The sequence below is a fragment of the Cicer arietinum genome, chromosome 4 (assembly GCF_000331145.2).
Source record: "Cicer arietinum cultivar CDC Frontier isolate Library 1 chromosome 4, Cicar.CDCFrontier_v2.0, whole genome shotgun sequence".
Lineage (NCBI taxonomy): Eukaryota > Viridiplantae > Streptophyta > Magnoliopsida > Fabales > Fabaceae > Cicer > Cicer arietinum.
The window spans coordinates 2,459,836-2,480,108 of NC_021163.2; the positions used below are offsets into that span (position 1 = coordinate 2,459,836).

At 30.8% G+C, this 20,273-nt stretch overlaps 3 protein-coding genes across 7 annotated transcripts; 2 read left to right on the top strand and 1 right to left on the bottom strand.

Annotated features, from left to right (window-relative positions):
* The first annotated feature begins 6,253 nt into the window (after positions 1-6,253).
* On the top strand, positions 6,254-8,393 carry LOC101493726 (uncharacterized). The gene is made up of 3 exons (XM_004495199.4): positions 6,254-6,456; positions 6,834-7,148; positions 8,177-8,393. The coding sequence occupies exons 2-3, from the start codon at positions 6,842-6,844 to the stop codon at positions 8,230-8,232; spliced, it is 363 nt and encodes a 120-aa protein (XP_004495256.1). The 5' UTR covers positions 6,254-6,456; positions 6,834-6,841; the 3' UTR covers positions 8,233-8,393.
* A 1,384-nt stretch (positions 8,394-9,777) lies between these two features.
* LOC101494361 (3-isopropylmalate dehydratase large subunit, chloroplastic-like) lies at positions 9,778-17,316 on the top strand. 3 transcript variants are annotated; one of them, XM_027333168.2, is made up of 15 exons: positions 9,778-9,935; positions 10,176-10,322; positions 10,421-10,591; positions 10,683-10,835; positions 12,407-12,475; positions 12,720-12,836; positions 13,339-13,413; positions 13,563-13,640; positions 13,724-13,819; positions 14,182-14,231; positions 15,416-15,470; positions 15,574-15,705; positions 15,895-15,942; positions 16,055-16,213; positions 16,938-17,316. In XM_027333168.2, the coding sequence occupies exons 1-15, from the start codon at positions 9,900-9,902 to the stop codon at positions 17,076-17,078; spliced, it is 1,527 nt and encodes a 508-aa protein (XP_027188969.1). In that variant the 5' UTR covers positions 9,778-9,899; the 3' UTR covers positions 17,079-17,316. The 3 variants fall into 3 exon arrangements, with proteins under 3 accessions (XP_027188969.1, XP_004495258.1, XP_027188970.1); XM_004495201.4 differs by having other exon boundaries at positions 16,941-17,316; XM_027333169.2 differs by lacking the exon at positions 10,176-10,322 and having other exon boundaries at positions 9,798-9,935.
* On the bottom strand, positions 17,159-20,223 carry LOC101494047 (uncharacterized). Of its 3 annotated transcripts, none has more exons than XR_003472217.2 (2): positions 17,805-20,223; positions 17,159-17,362 (listed from the first exon to the last, which is right to left on the bottom strand). XR_003472217.2 is itself a non-coding variant. In XM_027333167.2 (2 exons), the coding sequence occupies exon 1, from the start codon at positions 20,003-20,005 to the stop codon at positions 17,864-17,866; it is 2,142 nt and encodes a 713-aa protein (XP_027188968.1). In that variant the 5' UTR covers positions 20,006-20,223; the 3' UTR covers positions 17,159-17,362; positions 17,847-17,863. The 3 variants fall into 3 exon arrangements, 1 of the variants encoding a protein (XP_027188968.1); XR_003472218.2 differs by having other exon boundaries at positions 17,159-17,414; XM_027333167.2 differs by having other exon boundaries at positions 17,847-20,223.
* Between the last annotated feature and the right edge of the window lie 50 nt (positions 20,224-20,273).

Below are 20,273 nucleotides of genomic sequence, written 5' to 3' on the forward strand. Positions count from 1 at the left end.
CATATACAAACTACAAGTAATTTTTATTTTGAATCATAATTTAGTTTGTTTAAATCTTTTAAAGTGAGTTATTTAATTTTAAGTAGTGAAATGTGATATAGAATTTCTATGGTATGGGTTAGTACATAGCTTGAGCCTTGAGGAAACTGACCATAGTCTATTTTACTACTTTTTGAATTTCGAAAAATTTAGTATAAGAAGATGTATCTTGCACAAATTTGAATTATTATAGATGACTTTAATATAGTTAGTTAATATGAATTTCCGATTAGATGAGTTGAGTCAAATTTTAAATTTAAATTTGAACTATTTTTAAATTTAAAGTTAAAATTTAAACCGTTCACTTGAAATTCAATGATATCAATATATTTGACTACATTATTAGAATAAATTTCGAACTTATCTTACACAAGTATAATTTTGTATTAAAAAATTCATTTAGAAACAATGTCATTTAAATAATACGAAAATAAATTTTGTGACAATTAAAATTATAAAAAAGCTCAAAATAGTTCCATCTGCCGAGCCCCTATTAAGTCTAAATTTTAGCGATATTTTATTTTTGTCCCAATTCCTAGTATGTCATTGTTTTATGGTTTAGGTTGCGGGTTGGTTTTCTGGCTCAATTTTTGGTAATCCAATAATGTTTTAAGTTCATTTAGAATAAAATATGAAGTTTGGGAACACAATTATTTTTTTTATTCTTATTTTATAAATAATTTTTTTGGAAAAGATCTCCAAAAAAATAAAAAAAAGTTATTGAAAAAATATTAAACAAATAAGTTTGAGAGGCAAAAAGTACGTCAAAAAATGTATTATTTATCTGATAAATTTAAAAATTTGTAAATTCATTATGAAAACTGAATTAACACATGTGAACTTGCAAAGTACACTTAATTCGAGTGAATTCGACAAATACATTACTTTTACCATAATTTTTAAAAGAGATTCAATTTTTAAGTCCAATTAAAAAACCCTCTATTTTTTCGCTTTTCTCCAATATATTTCAAACTAATATCTATTGTTCTTATACTAATACAAATCATTATCTTTTTTATTTTATTTTAAATTCACGTGCGATTTAATCGTTACCATTACGGTGAACAACCGACAAATTGCTAGTCATTGAAGAATCTTGAATGTTGTTATAATTTACTTACTTTAATTAATCCTAATTTATAAATATAAAATTTTATGATAATTTTGTATATTTTTACTTTATAATAAACTGAAATTTTGAATTACTAATAAATTAATAGTATTATAAAAATATCCATATCAATTATAATATTACTTTAATATGAAGTAACTTCCACGAATTTTAGATATCAAATTTACAGGTCGAATTCATGAATTTCCTCGAAAACTCGAATTTCACCTTAAATGTAAAATTGCATTTGATCATAGTAGTGGCAGAAATTTGAGTCCTGCAATTACACGTCTATGTCAAAAACTTTAGGATATGTAACACAGTAATTAGAGTGTAGTGCGGACCAAACTAATTGTCGTTGTTTATCTGACCTTATTTTCTCTATGTTGGCTGTTTGGCACTACCGACCAAATCAGAGCTAAACCTTTGTTTTATTTGGACAACAATAATGATAATAACACCACTTACAAATTATATGATGTAATGTAATTGCAATCATCTAGTTCTTGAATATTTAAGGTTACCTCACTCTAGTTTTAACTTTATTAAAACTATAAATACATCTCTAATTTTTTTTTAATAATTTAATAAATTAGATTAAAGAAACACATTTGATAATTAAAAAAAATAAAAAAAAATAAAAAAATTTAAATATATTTTTGTAATTTTAATAGATTTAAAGTAATGCGGTTATGATTTGTGAACCAAACACAATAAAAATAGTGTTACTTTATTTACAATTTGACCAAGAGAAAGAGAATACATGATTAGTATGCAGTATATATGGATGGTGAACCAGTCAATCCTTGTTATTCAAAACAGGATTACCACACGCTTGGGTAGGCTTACATAGCAATCATTCTCACAGGAATCCACCATCTATTCAATAAAAATATTATTTATGATGCTCTTTTCTTTTGGGGGGCTTAATGTATTCGATTTGTGATACACATCATACACACACTGAAATTATCTAGTAATTAATTTCTTGATCATACGTGATACTAAAATATTGATGAAGTCACGATTACCTATCTAGAGGGCTCTGTTCTATCAATTTAGAGTACTTTGTTATCTACATTTTGATGTTTGATATGTTAAATTCTTAGTTGAACTTCTTCACCAAACAAGACCTTTAATTATATGTATTTTGGTTGTGACATCATGCACACTTCTAGGAGATACACTTAAAAGGATGCTTAAAGAAATAGGCTACGGTATCATCATCATCAAATATTTTAGAAACTCCATCTTGATCTTAAAAATTGAACTTTTAATAATAATACACATTAAAAATTTAAAAGAATTATTTTTTATTTAAATTGTAAATAGTATTAAAAATTTGTAAATGATATAAAACCAAAAACTTGTAAATAACATCAGTACCATCGAAATTTTAATTCTATGTTTTTTTTTTTACTTTTTTATGGATTAAAAAGTATGTGCTTTTTTTTTTCTTCATAAAATCTGATTATATTTCTGGATTATAGTTTTTTTTTGTTTTTTTTTTGAACCCTAGTAAAAGGTGGATTTTTCTCTTTTAGTATTTTTTTGAATCTTGTGCTATTGATCTGCCATCACATACCCAAAGTCGATCTTGGACAGTATTGACAATATTGGATCGTATAACATTGCTTCATCGAGACTAATTCATCTCCAAATGTTCCTTATCATTGTGTATTTGTATATATTTTTTACAATAAAATATCAAAGAAAAATATTTGGTGGACATCCAAATAATTATTTAATATTATGAGAGAGAAATAAATAGACATAGTAATATGATATATGTGATATTGGTAATAAGATAAAGAGAAAAAAATAGATAAAGAATGAGATTAAATTAATGTATGAAAATTAAGACCGGTAAATATAAGAGTTGAATATCAAAATATGTGAGAGTGATTATATTTTAAAATAGATTATTACCTCACTATGACGAAAGTAACATAAATTTTACGAGAATATAACATGCGCGCCGTGTGTATATTGTAAAAGTACATTTTTAAAATTAATATATCAACGTTAATTAATTAGTATAAAACTAGAATATAACATGGACGCCGTGTGTATTTTGTAAAATTTTATTTCAATGTAAATTTTTTAAAAAATTGAAGGTGATATTTATGGTGTATAAATATATTAATCTGACCAGAAAATGTTTCAATATTTATAAGTTTCTTAGTTTATAAGAATAATGATTGTATATCAAACGAATAAATGGAAGGAAAACAATTGAAAAATTGGTAATAAAATGAAAGATTTTCACTCTAAAATATATTATTAAAAGAATATGAGTGATTGTTTGTATACATATTTAAAAATATTAAAATAAAATATGTGATTTTTACTCTAAAAATATTATTAAAAAAAGATGAGTGATTGGTTGTATAGATTTTATTTTGTTTTAAGCATTCAATCATTATAGAATATTTTTTTCTATAAAAAATAGAATTTATATTTTGTAAACATTGGTTTTTATATAATTATTATTTTTATTTTTGTTTTACTTTTTATCTTGAATAATATTATTTCTTTATTCTTTTTTGACTAATTGAATGAGCTATTATTTCTTATATTTTATCTTTCATGTTTCATTTCCACTTAAACTTTTGAAAATTAATTCTTAATTAGAGGTGTTATGTCACATGTTTTTTTTCAAAAATATTTTTATTTAATTATCTTTTTGGAGAGTGTATATAATGAACAAACTCAAAATACTATTTTTTACAATAAAAATACGAAATAGTAATAGAAATGATAAGCCATCACTACTTGATTTAGATTATTTTTGCCGTTAATTAAAACTATGCTCTAAGTTTGATTAAATACTTTCTTTTGTATTAGAGAAATAAAATATGTATCCTAACACTAATGAGAGAAAAATGAACATAAATTGTATATTATTTTAAAAATATTTAATGTATAATTTAACATTTTCATTAAAAAAAATACTTTGGTGCTTATTTTTTATTTTTTTGCAAATGGTTGCTAATTTAAATGATTATGTTTTAATATTTTTTATTTATTTTAATTTAAATTTCATTGGATTGTTTGTGCATAAATTTAATTATTAATTTTTAATATGTGATGATTATGTTTTTATATATTTTGTGGTAATTTATAGTTGCTATATTTTAATTATTAAAGTGTAACTAAAATATTGTGATGCATTTATATGCAATGAATTAAAAAATAAATGACAATCAAATCAAGTTTATAATGAGAGATATAGACAAAAAGTTTGTAGAATAAGAAATAAAAAATAAATAAATTCTAAATGTGCCACGTCATAATATTGAATTGTCATAATATTGAATTATTGAATGATGTGATAAAATTAATGTTACCTACATAATATATAAAGATGTAATGTGTCAATATAATATTTTAAAAATTTATTTTAATATACTATATTGATGTAAATTAAAACACTAAAAAAAAGATAATTATTTTAGAAAATGAAGCTCAAAGAATTTACAAAGAGTCAAATTCATTTATAATTCACTTTGTAATTCTAAACAAACTAACAATATCCTTCTCAAGATAAAAATTGCTCTAAAAACCGAAAGTGACTTAACAAATGTGCTGTGCACATGACAATTAGAGCAACTATATATATATATATACACTTACTTATTTACCATTATTTTTATAGCGAAAAAAAAACAAAATGCTACCCCACCCCGACATGACTCATTATAGACCATAAAACTTTGTAACTAGTTATGAAATGTTTAATTCATTATTAATTATGAAATGTGATCATCGTATAGACTAGACTAACGCGGCGACGTGTTCTTGATGGAAATTTGGATGATGATGTGTTTTTAAAATTGTTGTCCGTAAAAGTTTGACTATTTTAAACTTAATAATTTTAAACCCATTTCTAAGTTTGAGGTTCTTGATGGAATTTTTATAGATGGGGTCATGGGCCAAGTCTCGAGCCACATGCAACTATGCACCCATTTCTAACTAATATATGATATTGTTACAACCAGATTCAAAGGCTTGGAAGTTGAAACAACACCCTCGTTACAAATCTCTTTGAGGATTTTCTCTTTTTCAATTCATCAAGGATGATAACATAATTTGGAAAGGTGACAAGCAAGGTAAGTACTCAATCAAGAGTGCATATCTGGGGGAATTCAGAGCACAAGGTTTTCTTTCCATTGTCATCAAAGATCTTTTCCATGGTAATGTCTTGATGTGCAACCAATGTATAAAGTCACATCATTTCTTAAAAACGGTTCTATATCATACAAGAACTCAACATTTAAGTTAATTGTACCTGTAACAACATGCAAGCTTTGGCACATAGAACATAACTGGTCATAGATGGAAATCCATTGTTATAACCAAGATTAACTCCCATCATCTTCTTCTCCATCCTGTCACACTTGGCTGACAAACTTCTTCAGAAATCTTCCTCAAATGACGGAAAACTGTGTTGACTTTATCCAACACAAGTCAATTTAATTATTTATCATTTAAGTTGAACGATCACATTTTTAGTTGATTTTCATCTCTAAATTTATGCTATAATAACATGTATTGAACACTTATTTATTTAGGAAATGACATAATCTTGGTTTTGTAAAAAAACTTTTGAGCTTATTTTGAAGATAATTTTTTTTATATGAATTTGAAAACTCATTTTCAAGTATTGGTACTTTTATGAAAATATTTTTTTCTAATTAATCAATATTAGTATTTTTATAATGAATGAGAATGAAGATGGAACTTTGAAACTTTTTTATCTTTCAATTCTCTAACTATCCTACATTAACTACAAAATCAACTATATATGTTTTTATTTTTGATTAATGTTTTAAAAAATTGTTATTTCACTTAAAAGATAGAGTGAAGATAACTGAGTTTATATAAAAGAAGAAAGATGAGTGGTTATTCAAATTGCTTTTCTATCTTAATTTGTCGGCAGAAAAGATATAGATATACTCTTTTATTCTTATTTATAAATAAAATTGAGTTAAAAAAATCGATATATATATATATTTAAATATATTTTAAATAAATCAATTTTTATTGAACGATAATTATTTATAAATAAGGATGGAGAGGAGCATAAAACCATGTTACAGCTTGGAGATCAAATATTCTACCTAAGAATTCAAATTGTTTTCTTTTTTGTTTAATTACCTTTTACTTTTAGTTTGCGCTAAACAATATTAGATCAAATTTATTGGACGAAAAAATCTTTCGTCTCTATCACAAAAAAAAAATCTCTCTCTCTCTCTCTCTCTGTCTGTGTAACGTACTCGTTCCAGCGGCTGCCGCCATTTCTGGTAAGTTACTGTTCTTTTCACTGCAAACAATGCATTTTCTTCAAATCTTTTATAATCTCTCTCTTCGCTGTAAGTTTTAAGAATCGTCTTCAAATTTCATCTGGTAAAACTGTTTACCGTTTATGCGTCAGCATGAAAATTTAGGGTTAGGGCCTAAGGTTGATTCGATTACAAAATCATAGAAGTTGAATTTTATAGTTCGTAATGGATTATGCTCTCTCTCTCATAGACACGATTGTTGCTTAAATTACTCTAAATCACTAAATCCTATCAACATTGAAGTAACTAACCGTGAACTTTCATCATTTTCATGACCCTTTCGATTTTTTTCTATCATTAGGTTGAAAATTGAAATGGATTACCCCTTTTGATTTCAGGATAGAAAATGGAGTTTGTTCACAAAATAGTTGACATAGCTAAGAGAGCTTCAAACAACGATACGGTGATCAATTTTGGTCTTCTTGCTTCTTTTGCAATACTTGGAGTGAGATCTATGAATCAGCAAAACACCCTTGCAGCTTTAGAAGCTGAGAAGGAATCTCTAATCAAATCCAATAAGTCCATTAGGAAAACCCTCTGGGATTGGAAACAGCAGCTTTATGCTGAATCCTCAACTGATTCTGCTTTGATTTCCCTGGACAAACTTCAAGCCATCTACGGCGAAGCCCCACCTCCTCAACAGTCTACACATGGTAATTCATTTTTATCTCTTTGTTGCTATAGTATCCACCAATTGAATGAGGCTATGTGCTTGTTAATATGATTTTAGTAATGTCGAAAATGATTGTTGGGATTTAAATGAAAGAGACGAGTTGTGTGTTGTGTTGTGTTGTGCAAGCTATTACCAGTGCTGACTTGTGTGATAAATTTCCACAATCATTTTCCTTTTACATATAGTTGGGTGGGATTTATTCGCCTTGTTACTTGTAGGGCAGTTTTATGCTTATAGTTCAATCCTTTGTGTTTGATGAGTATGAGGATATTCGCCTTGTTACTTGTAGAACACTTGTAGCTGCTGATGAGATCCTACTGTTGAAAGACCAGAGGATATTTTTTTACTTGCTGAAAATATACGGAGAATACCTGTAGTTTTATTTGTTTTAAATTTCTAGCTTTAATTTTTTATCTCTCAAAATATAACTAAGATTTTGCCAGAAAAAAACCTGAAAACAATGGCTTCGCCCAAAATCAGGTCAGGAATCACCGATGAAATTCTTTTTTTGGTTTTGCCATATTATATATAAGCTGCAGACTACACAACCACTGTACTGATTCATTGGAAGTTTTGGGTTGAGATAAAAACATCGATAGGGGAAAAATAGTGAAAGAAAGCAGGATTGGAGTTAAAACATTAGTAAATGTTATTTTTTTGAAAGAGATTGACAAGATACTGAGCAAAATTCCTTTCCAAATTAGTATTAGATAAGCTAAACGATAATGGTTTATCACAAAGTTCACTCATTGCATAATAAGAGACAGCATTAGACGCATTTAGTTTTACTACCGATGCAAATTTATTTTACATGTCTGTTTTTGTGCCTAAATATTATAACATAATTATCATGTAAAGCAGTAGTAAAGGCTTGATGTTGGTTATCCAAGTTAGAGATTTATTATACCAATTAGGTGATTGGCAAATTCGCATTTTCTATGCACAATGGATTTTGTATGGCACATAATGATTTCTTACCTTCAATTACTTCTGTTGTTGTTTTTCCAGGAGATACTGTGAGGAAAGATGCAACTTCATCTGGTCCAGCCAAAATAATGATCTGAGATCTGCATTGTTGTCAGGATTTTAGAAGTATTTAGTGTTGGAAGGCTGTTAATAAAATATTTTCTAAGAGAACAGAAACATATATCCTTGACATAATTTTTTTATTGGCAAGTAAATGTAGAACTTGGAGGAATTTATAAAGGTGAAGATTTTACTTGAAGGACAAAAATACAATTTCTTTTGTTTTATATTTTATCTAACAATGGAAGGGGGCAAATAAATACCAGATACAATTTGTTTGCTGAAAAAGTGCGAGGATACTGTTTTAAGTATTAGTCCATTAAACTTGTCTTTTTGACATCCATGTTGCGTGCAATGCAGGCATGACAGACAAGCACAGACTTTGCTCCAGTTTAGTGGTTAGTTGAAATGTAACCAAATGATGCATACCATATTAATTGGGCCTAAAATGTGATGCACGCCCAAAGAAGTAATGCTTGGGCCATACTTTTCCATCAGTCTACTAAAATAATATTGGAAGTTGCTCTTTCCCCCTCTAAGAAAGTAGCACAGGATTCTACTGCATTCCATATTACTAAAAGCTTCCGATAATAATTTTTACACATTATAAATAAATATGGAAAGGTTGGATGAACAATTGCGTATAGTCGTTGCAAAATGCTTATCTAGACTGCACAAATTGTTCGGACGCATGCATCCATTTCCATACGTACGAAATTTAGTGGTTGCAACGTTGGAGAGTCAAAAAAGTAGTCTCCACAATGCACATTATCTGAGATGTGAGACATTTTAGTAATCTTGGCATTATTGTTGAAAAACGTCTAGATTGTGACCATAGGCTGCTTCATTCAGTGGAAAGTAACAAGAAATATCCTCCCCATGGACTTTTAACAACAATATTTTTCTATACAAAAGTTGAAATCGGATACGGTATTTCGAGCTTATTTTATACGGTTTCTAATTTAATATTAGTTATTTTTCTCTTATCGAAACCGAACACATTAAAACTAAGTGTATTTAAATTTTGTGTTCATTTATTATTGTTGTTGTTACAATGAGTACATTGTTAATTATATTTGTGTTTTTAATTATAATTTTTCACTAATTCTCAAAATTAATTTCTTTATTATAAAATTTGATAGTTGTGTTCTTTTTGTCAGATTTTTTAAGTATAAAATAATTATTTGACATATTTAAAATAACGTAATGTACAATTTCAAAATGTATAACCATCTAAATATATTAATTATATATATACTATTAAGTAAATTATAAAAACGAATAATTTCATAAATTAAAACTAAAGTTTTTAGAAAGTTTGATTGAAATTTTATGAATATTAATCATTTAAAATTATTATATTATATGTCACGTTATTTAAAATATATACATTACTATTTTTTAATTAAACATTATGAAGGAGAGACTTAAACTGTTAGATTTTAAAATTGGAAGATGAATTTTATAAATTGATAAAAATAAAAGAAGAAAAAAAAATTATAATTAAGTTTTTTTTACCAACTTATTCATTGAACATGGTAGCCATCTCATCACAACCGTTTTAGTATCCATTTTGTTCTTGACATCCTCTTCTTTAACCAAAAAAGGGTAAATAAAAAAGACACTACTTATTAGTTATTAATCTCCCTATATAATTTGATCATTCAATTTACAAATTGCAATACCTACCTAGCGTGCTTCAATCATGGCTTTCAGCTGTTCCTCTATCATCACTTACAAGGTCTTTCCATTAAGCTTAAAATAGAAAAAAAAAAAAAAAAAAAAAAAAATTCTTCCTCCCTTACAAAGGTTTTTCATTAAGCTTAAAAAAAAAAAAAAAAAAAAAAAAAAAAAACTTTCTTTATAGGCTATGTAATGTAGCAATTAATTCATTGAATAAAAATATGGTTTTTTATTTGTTTTTTTTTTATAATTTATTTGAAACTAACAAAAATTTGCAACTTTGATCTTTTTGATTCAGAAAGATCAATTGGGATTCTGTGCTTTTCCTTCATCATTTCCATCTTCCTTTTTTACCGATAAGAAATGCAATAAAACAATATCAAAGAAGATTGTTTCTTTGGTGTCACCTCAAAAGAACAAACCCAACCTTTCTGCAGTTGGCTCAGTTGGGTTCAACACTTCACTTTCTTCTCTTTTTTTGAGGTTAAGGCTCAAATTTTAGTGCTAATGATGGGTTTTGTCTTGTTGCTGTTTTTACTGTAGAGTAAAACTCCAATGACTGCAACAGAGAAGATACTGGCCAGAGCTTGTGAGAAGAGTGAGGTTAAGGCAGGGGAAAATGCATGGATTAATGTAGATGTTTTGATGATCAATGATATTACTTGTCCTGGTGTGTGTGGAACCTTCAAGAGAGAGTTTGGTAACACTGCAAAGGTATGTTATACTCTAATCTTCAACTAGTAAACATCATCTCCAATATTTGTGTATGAAGTTGTTAAAGTTTGTGGGTGTTTTGAGAATGAAGGTTTGGGACCGTGAAAAGATTGTAGTTATTCCGGATCATTACATATTCACAAATGATGAACGTGCACACCGTAATGTGGATACTGCAAGAGACTTTTGTGTGGAGCAAGATATTAAGTACTTCTATGACATTCAAGATCGTAGCAACTTTAGGGTACGTATGGCTTTTGTTAAGTCTTTACTCTTCACAACCATTTATGTCTATTTTGTTTTTCTTTTCTTTTCTTGTTTGTTATTTTGAATGCTTTCAAAACTTGATCCAACAGGCCCGTTCAACCATTTATTTATCTCGTATTCAAAGCTCAATTCACCAACTTATTTAAATAGGTGATTGTTGATTGAGCCTTTATGTTGATATTTTTTGGGTCTTTGTTTACTAGATTCTAGTTTCCATTATAAAAAAATCTAAGTTTTCTCTCTTCCTTTTCTACTATGGCACAAATTTTCTTTGTCTCTTTGTCAAAAATTGTTTTTTCATATTTTTTTTTAGTAACATTAACCGTCATATTTAAATGATATAATTTTAAAATAATTTTCTATAGTGAAGTAGTAAAATCGATACAGTGAATTTGAATTGTTTTATCTTGAAGATATTGTGGTTGATTGTTTGACACAATTTTAGGTAGAAAGAGTGATGTAGTTCAAGTCTCAACCTAATAATATCTTCGGTGACCGAAAACCATCTTTTAAATTTCATACATTTTATAAAGGCTAATTACATATTTAAACAAAAAATAAATAAATGCATTAAAGTATATAATTTAGGTATGTTTATTATAGATTATATTAAAAAAAAAATATTTTGCCACTCAATAATTTATAGATTATTTATTAGAGATTTTAAAAAAGAAACATAAATTATTTTGTATTTGTCTTTTGAGACGACAATCCCTTTTTTTAAAAAAAACTCAGTTATAAAATATGATTTTTATAAAAAAAATATTTAAAACATCTTTTCATTCTAAAGAGTTTTTAGATTATTTTGAAACTCTGATTATTTTCTAAAGTCGTAATAAAAATTCTTAAAAGTGAATTTATTTTAAAGAATAATTTAATTTATATAAATTGTTAATACAAATATTCTTATAATATCAATTAATCACAACTATAAAATGTCAATAATATTACTTTTTTTTCTTCATAATTACTTATAAGATCTCCTACCATGTCAACGAAAATTAAACTCTTTAAGCAAAATCATTATTATTATTTTTTTTAAAAGTGTAACAAATAGGCTGTTAACCATCGCTTTAAAAAAATATTATAAATGTTTTTAAATTGCAAAGAAGTCCCTTTATTTTAGACTGTTCTTTCAAACATCAGTCTCACTTCCTCTCTCGCCTTCCGCTGCGATTGTTTGTCCAGCGATTCCTGCTTGCGATAGTTCTTGGATTTCGAGTGTTACTACCATGGAGTTACTACATCGCATTTGTTAGTTGAAAGGTTAATTATGACCTATTCTTTTTTCAACTACTACTTTTTAATTTTCATAGCTTTTTCAATCGTTCGTAACTGTTCTCATTTCTAATTAGTTAGTACTGATTATGATGGATAATTTTACTTTTTACAACATGATCATTTATTTAATTAGTCTTTTATTAGAAGATAAAACATAAGTAGTTATTTTCATGTCATTGATGTAATTTTAATATATTTGAGTGTCAATAAATAAGATTTAATTGCTTAAGAGATCTTATAGACTGAAAAATAATTTATACCGTGCAGGCTAATCCTGATTATAAAGGTGTTTGTCACGTTGCTCTTGCACAAGAGGGTCATTGCAGACCTGGAGAGGTGAATTCTGTTACCATTTAATAAAACTATTGACATGATCGAATTGTAGTGTACATGTTTCAAAAGTTGTTTAAATCGCTGAATTTTTTTCTTGTTTCAAAAATTAATTACAAATTAGCTATGGATTGATTAACTATAAATTAACAACAAAATATTTCTAGTTAATTAATCATGCATCATATGAAGTATTGGGTATGGTCCATGTAAGAATCCACCTTTCTAATCACTTGAAATATGATAGCAGGTTTTGCTTGGTACAGATTCGCACACGACATCAGCTGGAGCATTTGGTCAATTTGCTACTGGAGTTGGCAACACTGACGCAGCTTTTATATTGGGGACAGGGAAGATCTTACTCAAGGCAAGTCAAGTCAAGTCAACACATATTCATCATTTAATAATTTGAGAAAAACATTGGACTATTTGAGAACATTGTCTTAAAAAAGTTGTTTTCATTTTTCATTCCAGCAATAGCAAATGCCTGAAGATTTTGTTTTTATAAGAATGAATTGGCTATTTTATTGGTGTATTCTGGCATTGATCATTCCATCACTGTCTGCATTGCTTCCATGAGTGAATTGACTTGTTAGCTCACTTGAGTAAACCTTAGTTTACAAAGCGATATTTTATTTTGCCACGACCATATGCTGATTTTCTATAATATCACTGATAATATTTCAATTAACGTCGAATTACAAAGATTGGAAAGATTCTTTAATAATAATATTTTGTTTCTTAAAATTTACAAGTCCAACCAATTGCATAAAGGACAACACAATTTTGATTACTTGGATGTTTAGAGCTTGTTGATAAAGGTAAAAACCTTCAGCACTGATAATATCCTGAATACATTTAAACTGCAGGTGCCTGCAACATTGAGATTTGTACTTGATGGTGAAATGCCAAACTATTTGCTTGCAAAGGACCTTATTTTGAATGTAGGTGACGGGTTCTTCTCTCATGTTTTTCCATTTGAATCAAATGTGGTTAATCAAAATTATGTGAAACAAGTATATTATACACTACTTTAACTATGATTTTCCCTCGGTGGTGTTACCATGTGAAAACATTAACCACCAACATTCAGATCATTGGAGAAATATCTATGTCTGGTGCAACATACAAAACGATGGAGTTTGTTGGGACCACCATTGAAAGTTTAACTGTATGTACATAGGTTTCTCTTTTTAACTGTCTACACTAATGTTATTTGCCCAAGTATAGGATTTCTGAAGTGTTTCATTGTAGATGGAAGAAAGAATGACACTGTGCAACATGGTTGTAGAAGCTGGAGGAAAAAATGGTATTGTTGCTGCTGACAGGACCACATACAAGTACCTTGAGGTTGTTGGAATTAACCACTGCCCTTTATTTTCTCAATTAAGTCTTGAACGAAAAGGCTATGCAGTATGGTTTGTAACAGTTACCTATTGCATAGCCTTTTTGTTCAAGGCATAATCAGTGCCCTTTATTTACTCACACATATACATATATGCAAGAGGCAAAACTTTTAATATAATAAAAGAGTGAGGTGAGATGCGCTAGTTCTGTAATACTTTAGATAAGATCCTGCACATGTTTATACATGCAAACTAACATTTTTTGCCAATCATAGTCAATATTTTATTTATAGTGATTTTTCATCTTAATTATTTTCCCTATCTCTTGTTGCCATGGATTATATGTTTGTTGGTTGATTTGCACAGGATAAGACATCTACACCCTATGAACCAATTTTCAGTGATGAGAAAGCTAGGCAAGTTTTGTTTCATCCTAAATTCTCATACAAATGCAATTATTATTGTTTGTTTGATCCATCTTTCTGAAGGTGTAAATTCTCTTCTGGTTGTTATTAGCTCAACCTGTTGCTTGAATATAGTGTTATTGGAATGCAAATGTGAACAGTTTGTCCTACGCGAGTTAGGTTTGAGAGGATATATAAAAGATGTGATGGTCTATTCTTTCGGTGATCTTGGCTAGAGATGTAAATTTGACAAGCACTTAATTATTGGCCCCAGCCCACATTTTGAAGGGGCCAAAAAAATTAATAATTTAAAAGGCCCCAAAAACAAGACCCCCTAAATTAAAAGCCCCCTAAAAATTTGTGGGCTTAGGAGGCCCATAGGCCCACTTTTTTTAAAAAAGAATCGATTTTCTTTTTTAGAAATAAAGTTTTTCAATTTTTTCACCGATAATTTTTTTTTATTTTTTTCTATAAAATTTTCCGATAAAAAATGTTCGATTTTTTTCGATAAAAAATTTCTGACTTTTTTCGATAAAAATTTTCTGATTTTTTTTCGATAAAAAATTTCCGATTTTTTTTCGATAAAAAATGTCCGATTTTTTTCGATAAAAAATTTCCAATTTTTTTCGATAAAAAATGTTCGATTTTTTTTCGATACAAAATTTTCATTTTTTTTTAATAAATTTTTTTTCAAGAAAAAAAATCTTAAAATTAACAAAATATTGGAGGCCTATGGACCCCTACAGCCCCCTCCCTTTAGGTCCCATGAAATAATGGGCCGTAATTAAGGGGCCCTTAAAAGATTATTTTGATAAGGAGCTTAATAATAAAACAAAAAAAGTAAGGGGGCCTTGTAGTTAGGAGTTGACGGCTCTAATCTTGGCCATTAGTCAAGTGTTTCTTCCAATACTCTACTTGTGAACAATTACTATATTAGATGGACTAGAGATGATATTTCGAATCGAGTTTGGTCTTAGGATGTAACTTACGAATATCTGTTTTTTTGGAATGTAACTTTTAATATATCAACATTTCTGATTCTGATTGACCGAGTAATAAACGTTTTATAGTGGCCTTAAAAAGATGAGTTAATTTCCTGCAAATATTAGGGACCATTTACTTTGTGAAAACATTTCTTGTTTTCTCTTATGTGACTTTTCAATTGTTTTTCATTTTCTTTCTTGTTGATGTGCTAGATTTCAAGCGGAGTACAGGTTTGATGTATCAGAGTTGGAGCCGTTGGTGGCAAAGGTAACTTTACTATAGCTTCCTCATAAAAATGTTATGAATTTTGTACTAAAAAATTATTTTTCGTTTGATACCTGATGTAATATAATATATTGAAACTAAACAGCCACATTCCCCTGATAACCGTGCTTTGGCAAGAGAATGCAACAATGTTAAAATTGACAGAGTATACATTGGATCATGCACTGGTGGAAAGACTGAAGATTTTATGGCTGCGGCAAAAGTTTTCTTAGCTGGTGTATGTCTGCTATAATTTTCTTTCTCTTTCATTTTCTTTTTCACATGGAAACTGCATATATTTTACAATAGAAATTGTTTCACACTTGCAGTTATACAACAGTGTGTTAAAATATGCTAAACAAATTTTGCTGGTATTTTAAAACTTCTTTACCATCTTTTAACAAAATGAATTTGGTTTCCACTGCAGGGAAAAACTGTCAAGGTTCCTACTTTTCTTGTTCCTGCTACCCAAAAGGTGTGTGGAGGTGTACTACTTATATTTGAGAAAATGGACTACTTTACCAGTTTAAGAAATGTTTATCACCAGAATTGTGGATTGAACATGCCACTCGTTACAACTTTTTCAGGTTTGGATGGACTTATACACGCTTGAGGTACCTGGCTCGGGTGGCAAAACATGTTCACAGATATTTGAAGAAGCTGGTTGTGATCCACCTGCAAGTCCTAGCTGTGCTGCGTGTATGGGAGGCCCAAAAGACACTTACGGACGCTTAAATGAACCCAAGGTAAACCCAGAATTTCTCAGTAATAGAATGTCAAAGGAAAACCTTATTTTCTAGCTATACAGTTCCTTTGTTAGGGCTTCTGTTTTAATCACGTTTTTATATTTTCTGAGAATGTAGTGGAAAAATAATAAAACTTTTGACTAAATCATTTTGGGAATGGCTCCTTGCCAAATACTTGGAATAGTGAAATGCTCCTTCAGATTTCAGACTCGAGTATAGTTTTAAATTGTGATTGCAGTAACTTTATATTGATGTAGAATGCAGACTCAATTACAGTTTCATTGTTGTTGCAAAAGACTTCTAAATCCATTATATCGTTGCTGATATTGCGGTTGCGGACCGTAATTGCAAACCAAGCTTGAGTCTTCATCAATATTGAACGTAAAAATCATTTTATTAGCTAATTGTTCAAGTAAACCCCTTCTGAAATCTGAAGTATCATTACTTATTGGTGGATGGTGGTAATGCCTATGGGATAGCAGCCTGGTTATATTAACTGGGTTACTTTTTTTTTTTCTTTCCTTTTCGCTCTCAACAATATGATATATTATATCAACTTCTTGTCTCAAGTTCTCATAATCAAAAAGGGAAGGGACAGCCATATAAAAACTACTTCCTGATTATATATGTAGATAAATGCAACACACTAACATTCATCTTTTTTATGTCACAAGTTTGTATTTTAGTTTTCTTTTTAATGTAACTGACTAAAGATTTCTTAAAGCAGGTCTGTGTCTCAACAACAAATCGAAATTTCCCTGGTAGGATGGGTCACATTGAAGGCCATGTATATCTTGCTTCCCCATATACTGCAGCAGCATCTGCATTAACGGGTTTTGTAACTGATCCGAGGAAGTTCTTGTAGTAAGATAGTATGTGTAAAAATAAGTTTCTAATTTCTTTTAATAATAAGAATCCAAATTTATATGTTAAAATAATGTGTACTTTAAGTCAATTGTTTTTTACACAATTAGATTTCGTAAGCATAGAGCATATTAGTGTTACAACTTGGTAGCAATCCAAATAATTGTTAAGTTACAACATCTGTATACATTCATGTGAAGATATATATGCTAGGGTTTCTGTTGAAGTCCACAAAATAATGTCACGTAGAAGCAGTCTTATGGTGGTTCCTCTGGGACGAACTTCCTGTATCAAGCCAAATCTCTGTATCAATCCCAAGCATTATGGTATATTGTTTCTGGAGCAAGAGTGAATGAAATTAAGGTGTGTGCGGTTGAATTGGACAAACATCTAATAACTGGATTGAAATCTAACAATTCAGCTAATATGAAACACTTGGACCCAAAAAAAAGCTTATACAAGCACTGTCTTAAAGTTAAAACATGGTTTATTCAGCACAACAGAGTTAAGCGAAAACATCCAACACAGACTGAGATTCTCATTCTACAACTATAAGAAAACTGAGACAGATAAATAAATATATAAAGATAGATATATAATTATATGATGTATGTATGATGTGTATAGCGTTATGTGTATTCCCAGTCACTTTTTTCAGATAATAGTATAAAGGGAAAGTGTGCATTAGTTGGAGAAAAGAGTTAACAAAAAGAATTAAAAAAATTACATCTTAGTCCTTTCTCATGGTCCACTATGCATGCAAAGCTACCTCAGCCGGTGTTGTTGTCACAGAATGCTGGTATTGTCGTCGGCAGTAGAAGAAGTGCGGGTGCGACTATTCTTCTTAACTTTGGCCTTAGAGTCACTACCACACACTATGGAGCACTCAACACCGCAGATATTACTAAAGCAAGAAAACAACCCATTCCCTCCTCCTCCGTCTGTGTGCCTCCGCGAGTGGCGGCTGGTCTTGGTGCTATTCGTTGGGAGGCTCGACAGCTCACCGCGGTCAATCACCGGTGGCAACTCCGTCCGCCACCTATCCAATTTCGACCCCAACCCTTCCACGCTTTCATCTAAGCTCCACCTTGTCATTGTTGAATTATCCCCCTCGTCGACCATTGGCTTCCTTGCCATTGCCGCCGCAACCTCTGACGGAGATGGTCCCAGCTCTGACTCTGTCATCATAACCGGCCTCATGTTCGCCAAGTTGGACCTCATCGGCGTCGCATATTCAAAAGCACCGTTAATCTTCCCAAATGGATGCATCGGTGTGCCCCTTTGAGAACCACTGAATCCCATTGCAGGGTTGAACTTCGAAACCGCTGGTGAGTTTCGAAATTGCGGCATCGGAGAATTCTTGAACTGCGGCATTGGAGAATTCCTAACTGGTGCCATAGGCGAGTTCTTAAACTCCGGCATAGGCGAATTTCTAAACTGCGGCACAGGAGAGTTCTTAAACTCTGGCATTGGCGAGTTTCTATATTGCGGCTTAGGAGTGTTCTTATATTCCGGCATAGTCGGAGATCTCATATACTGCGGCTTTGGAGTATTCTTATACTCTGGCATCGGAGAATTCTTATACTCCGGCATTGGAGAATTCTTAAATTGCGGCTTAGGAGAGTTCTTATACTCCGGCATTGGAGAATTCTTAAATTGCGGCTTAGGAGAGCTCTTATACTCCGGCAAGGGAGAATTCTTATAATGTGGCTTGGGAGAGTTCCTATATTCCGGCATTGTCGGAGATTTCATAAACTTTGGCTTTGGAGAGTTCTTATACTCTGCCGGCCGAGGTGCCGGAGAGGGTGGAAAATGACGTTTTGGCGTAGCATTAACTTGATAAGCAATGTTCTGTTTCTCACTCACATCAGTATCCGTTGTAGTATCGTCAGAAACAGTATTATCAGACGAAACTTCCTTCTGATTATCATCAATATCATTCTTATTATCATGTTCATGTTCATGATCACTATCACGATCATGATGAATCTCGTTTTCATTATTATTATTGCCGTGTTGTTCCTCGTAGTTAAACGGTGGTGGTGGCGGCTGCACGTTTATATCAGAAGGAGAAGAACTTGCTTTTCCATTTTTAACCTTCCACGGAACCACCGCATCGCTGAGAACAGAACTCGTAAATCTACCAGAATCACCGCTGATTATAGAACTAGTCTGAGAGGACGACGACGACGTTTTCTTCTTCTTTTTCTTCCTATTTTTATTCACCCTGTTATCGCTAACTTCAGAACCAGAAATCGCAGAACAAGCTCTTTCCATATTAATCATAGCGCGTTGGTGTCTCATAACAGCCTCCGAAGCAATAACAGAACTCGAATCACTTTTCGTTCGTCGGAGCTCAGGTTTACCACCACCGGCGGCGAAAACATGAGGACTGAGATGATTATGGCTATCATACGCATCTTTCTCGCCCATTAAATGACGGTAACCAACGGCGGAGGCATTATGCGTATAAAGTGGCATACTCCGCATGGAACTATCAAGAACCGTTACTCCGATGTTGAGAATCCCCTGAGGTCTACCAGAAGGACGACGAACTTGAAGAGCGACAAATCGCATACCAATAGGAGCATTGTCTTTGTGGAAAGGTCTAGAGGGCGGAGTAATGAGGTTTCCGACGAGGACACGGACGGTGCCGACGTGGATATCTTTAAACCAATGTAAAGCGTAGATCTCAATCATGAAAGCGGAAGTGTCATTGTATAGAAACTCATCGTCGACGCGGAAAACGAATTTGTCATTCCACGTTGGATTGGTGTGGCCTTGTGTGTCGACACGTGTGGAAAGTTTTCTATCAGGATGAACCCAAGCCACCGCGTAGGTTCTCATGTTTCTTCCTACGGAAGCCAAATCCTGTGCTGATATAACATTTAGTTCCAATAATTGGAACGGTGCCAATACTTGAGACATTTTTTATTAATGAGAATAAGAATTGTTATTTGAGTTTGTATGATCTAATGTATTTTTTGTAAAGCTTATCAGAAGTTTTGGAACGTTTAAGGGTTTTGAACCAAGAGACAGAAAAAAGAGAAGAGAAATGGAGGGTACGATTCAAGATGGTGGAAGGGTTGCCACTCGTGGTCGTCCGGGGGGAGGACGACGAGGGAGGGCGTGACATGAAAGAGAGGGGGGGGGGGGGGGGTTTTTTTTTGGGGTTAAAGAAAGAAAGAGAAAAAAA

Coding starts and splice junctions, on each gene's coding strand:
- LOC101494361 (XM_027333168.2), top strand. CDS start 9,900: ATGGCTTTCAGCTGTTCCTCTATCATCACTTACAAG. Junction 9,936..10,175: donor CCTCTATCATCACTTACAAG/GTCTTTCCATTA, acceptor TTTTTGATTCAG/AAAGATCAATTGGGATTCTG. Junction 16,214..16,937: donor GACGCTTAAATGAACCCAAG/GTAAACCCAGAA, acceptor GATTTCTTAAAG/CAGGTCTGTGTCTCAACAAC.
- LOC101494047 (XM_027333167.2), bottom strand. CDS start 20,005: ATGTCTCAAGTATTGGCACCGTTCCAATTATTGGAACTAAATGTTATA.
- LOC101493726 (XM_004495199.4), top strand. CDS start 6,842: ATGGAGTTTGTTCACAAAATAGTTGACATAGCTAAGAGAGCTTCAAAC. Junction 7,149..8,176: donor TCCTCAACAGTCTACACATG/GTAATTCATTTT, acceptor TTGTTTTTCCAG/GAGATACTGTGAGGAAAGAT.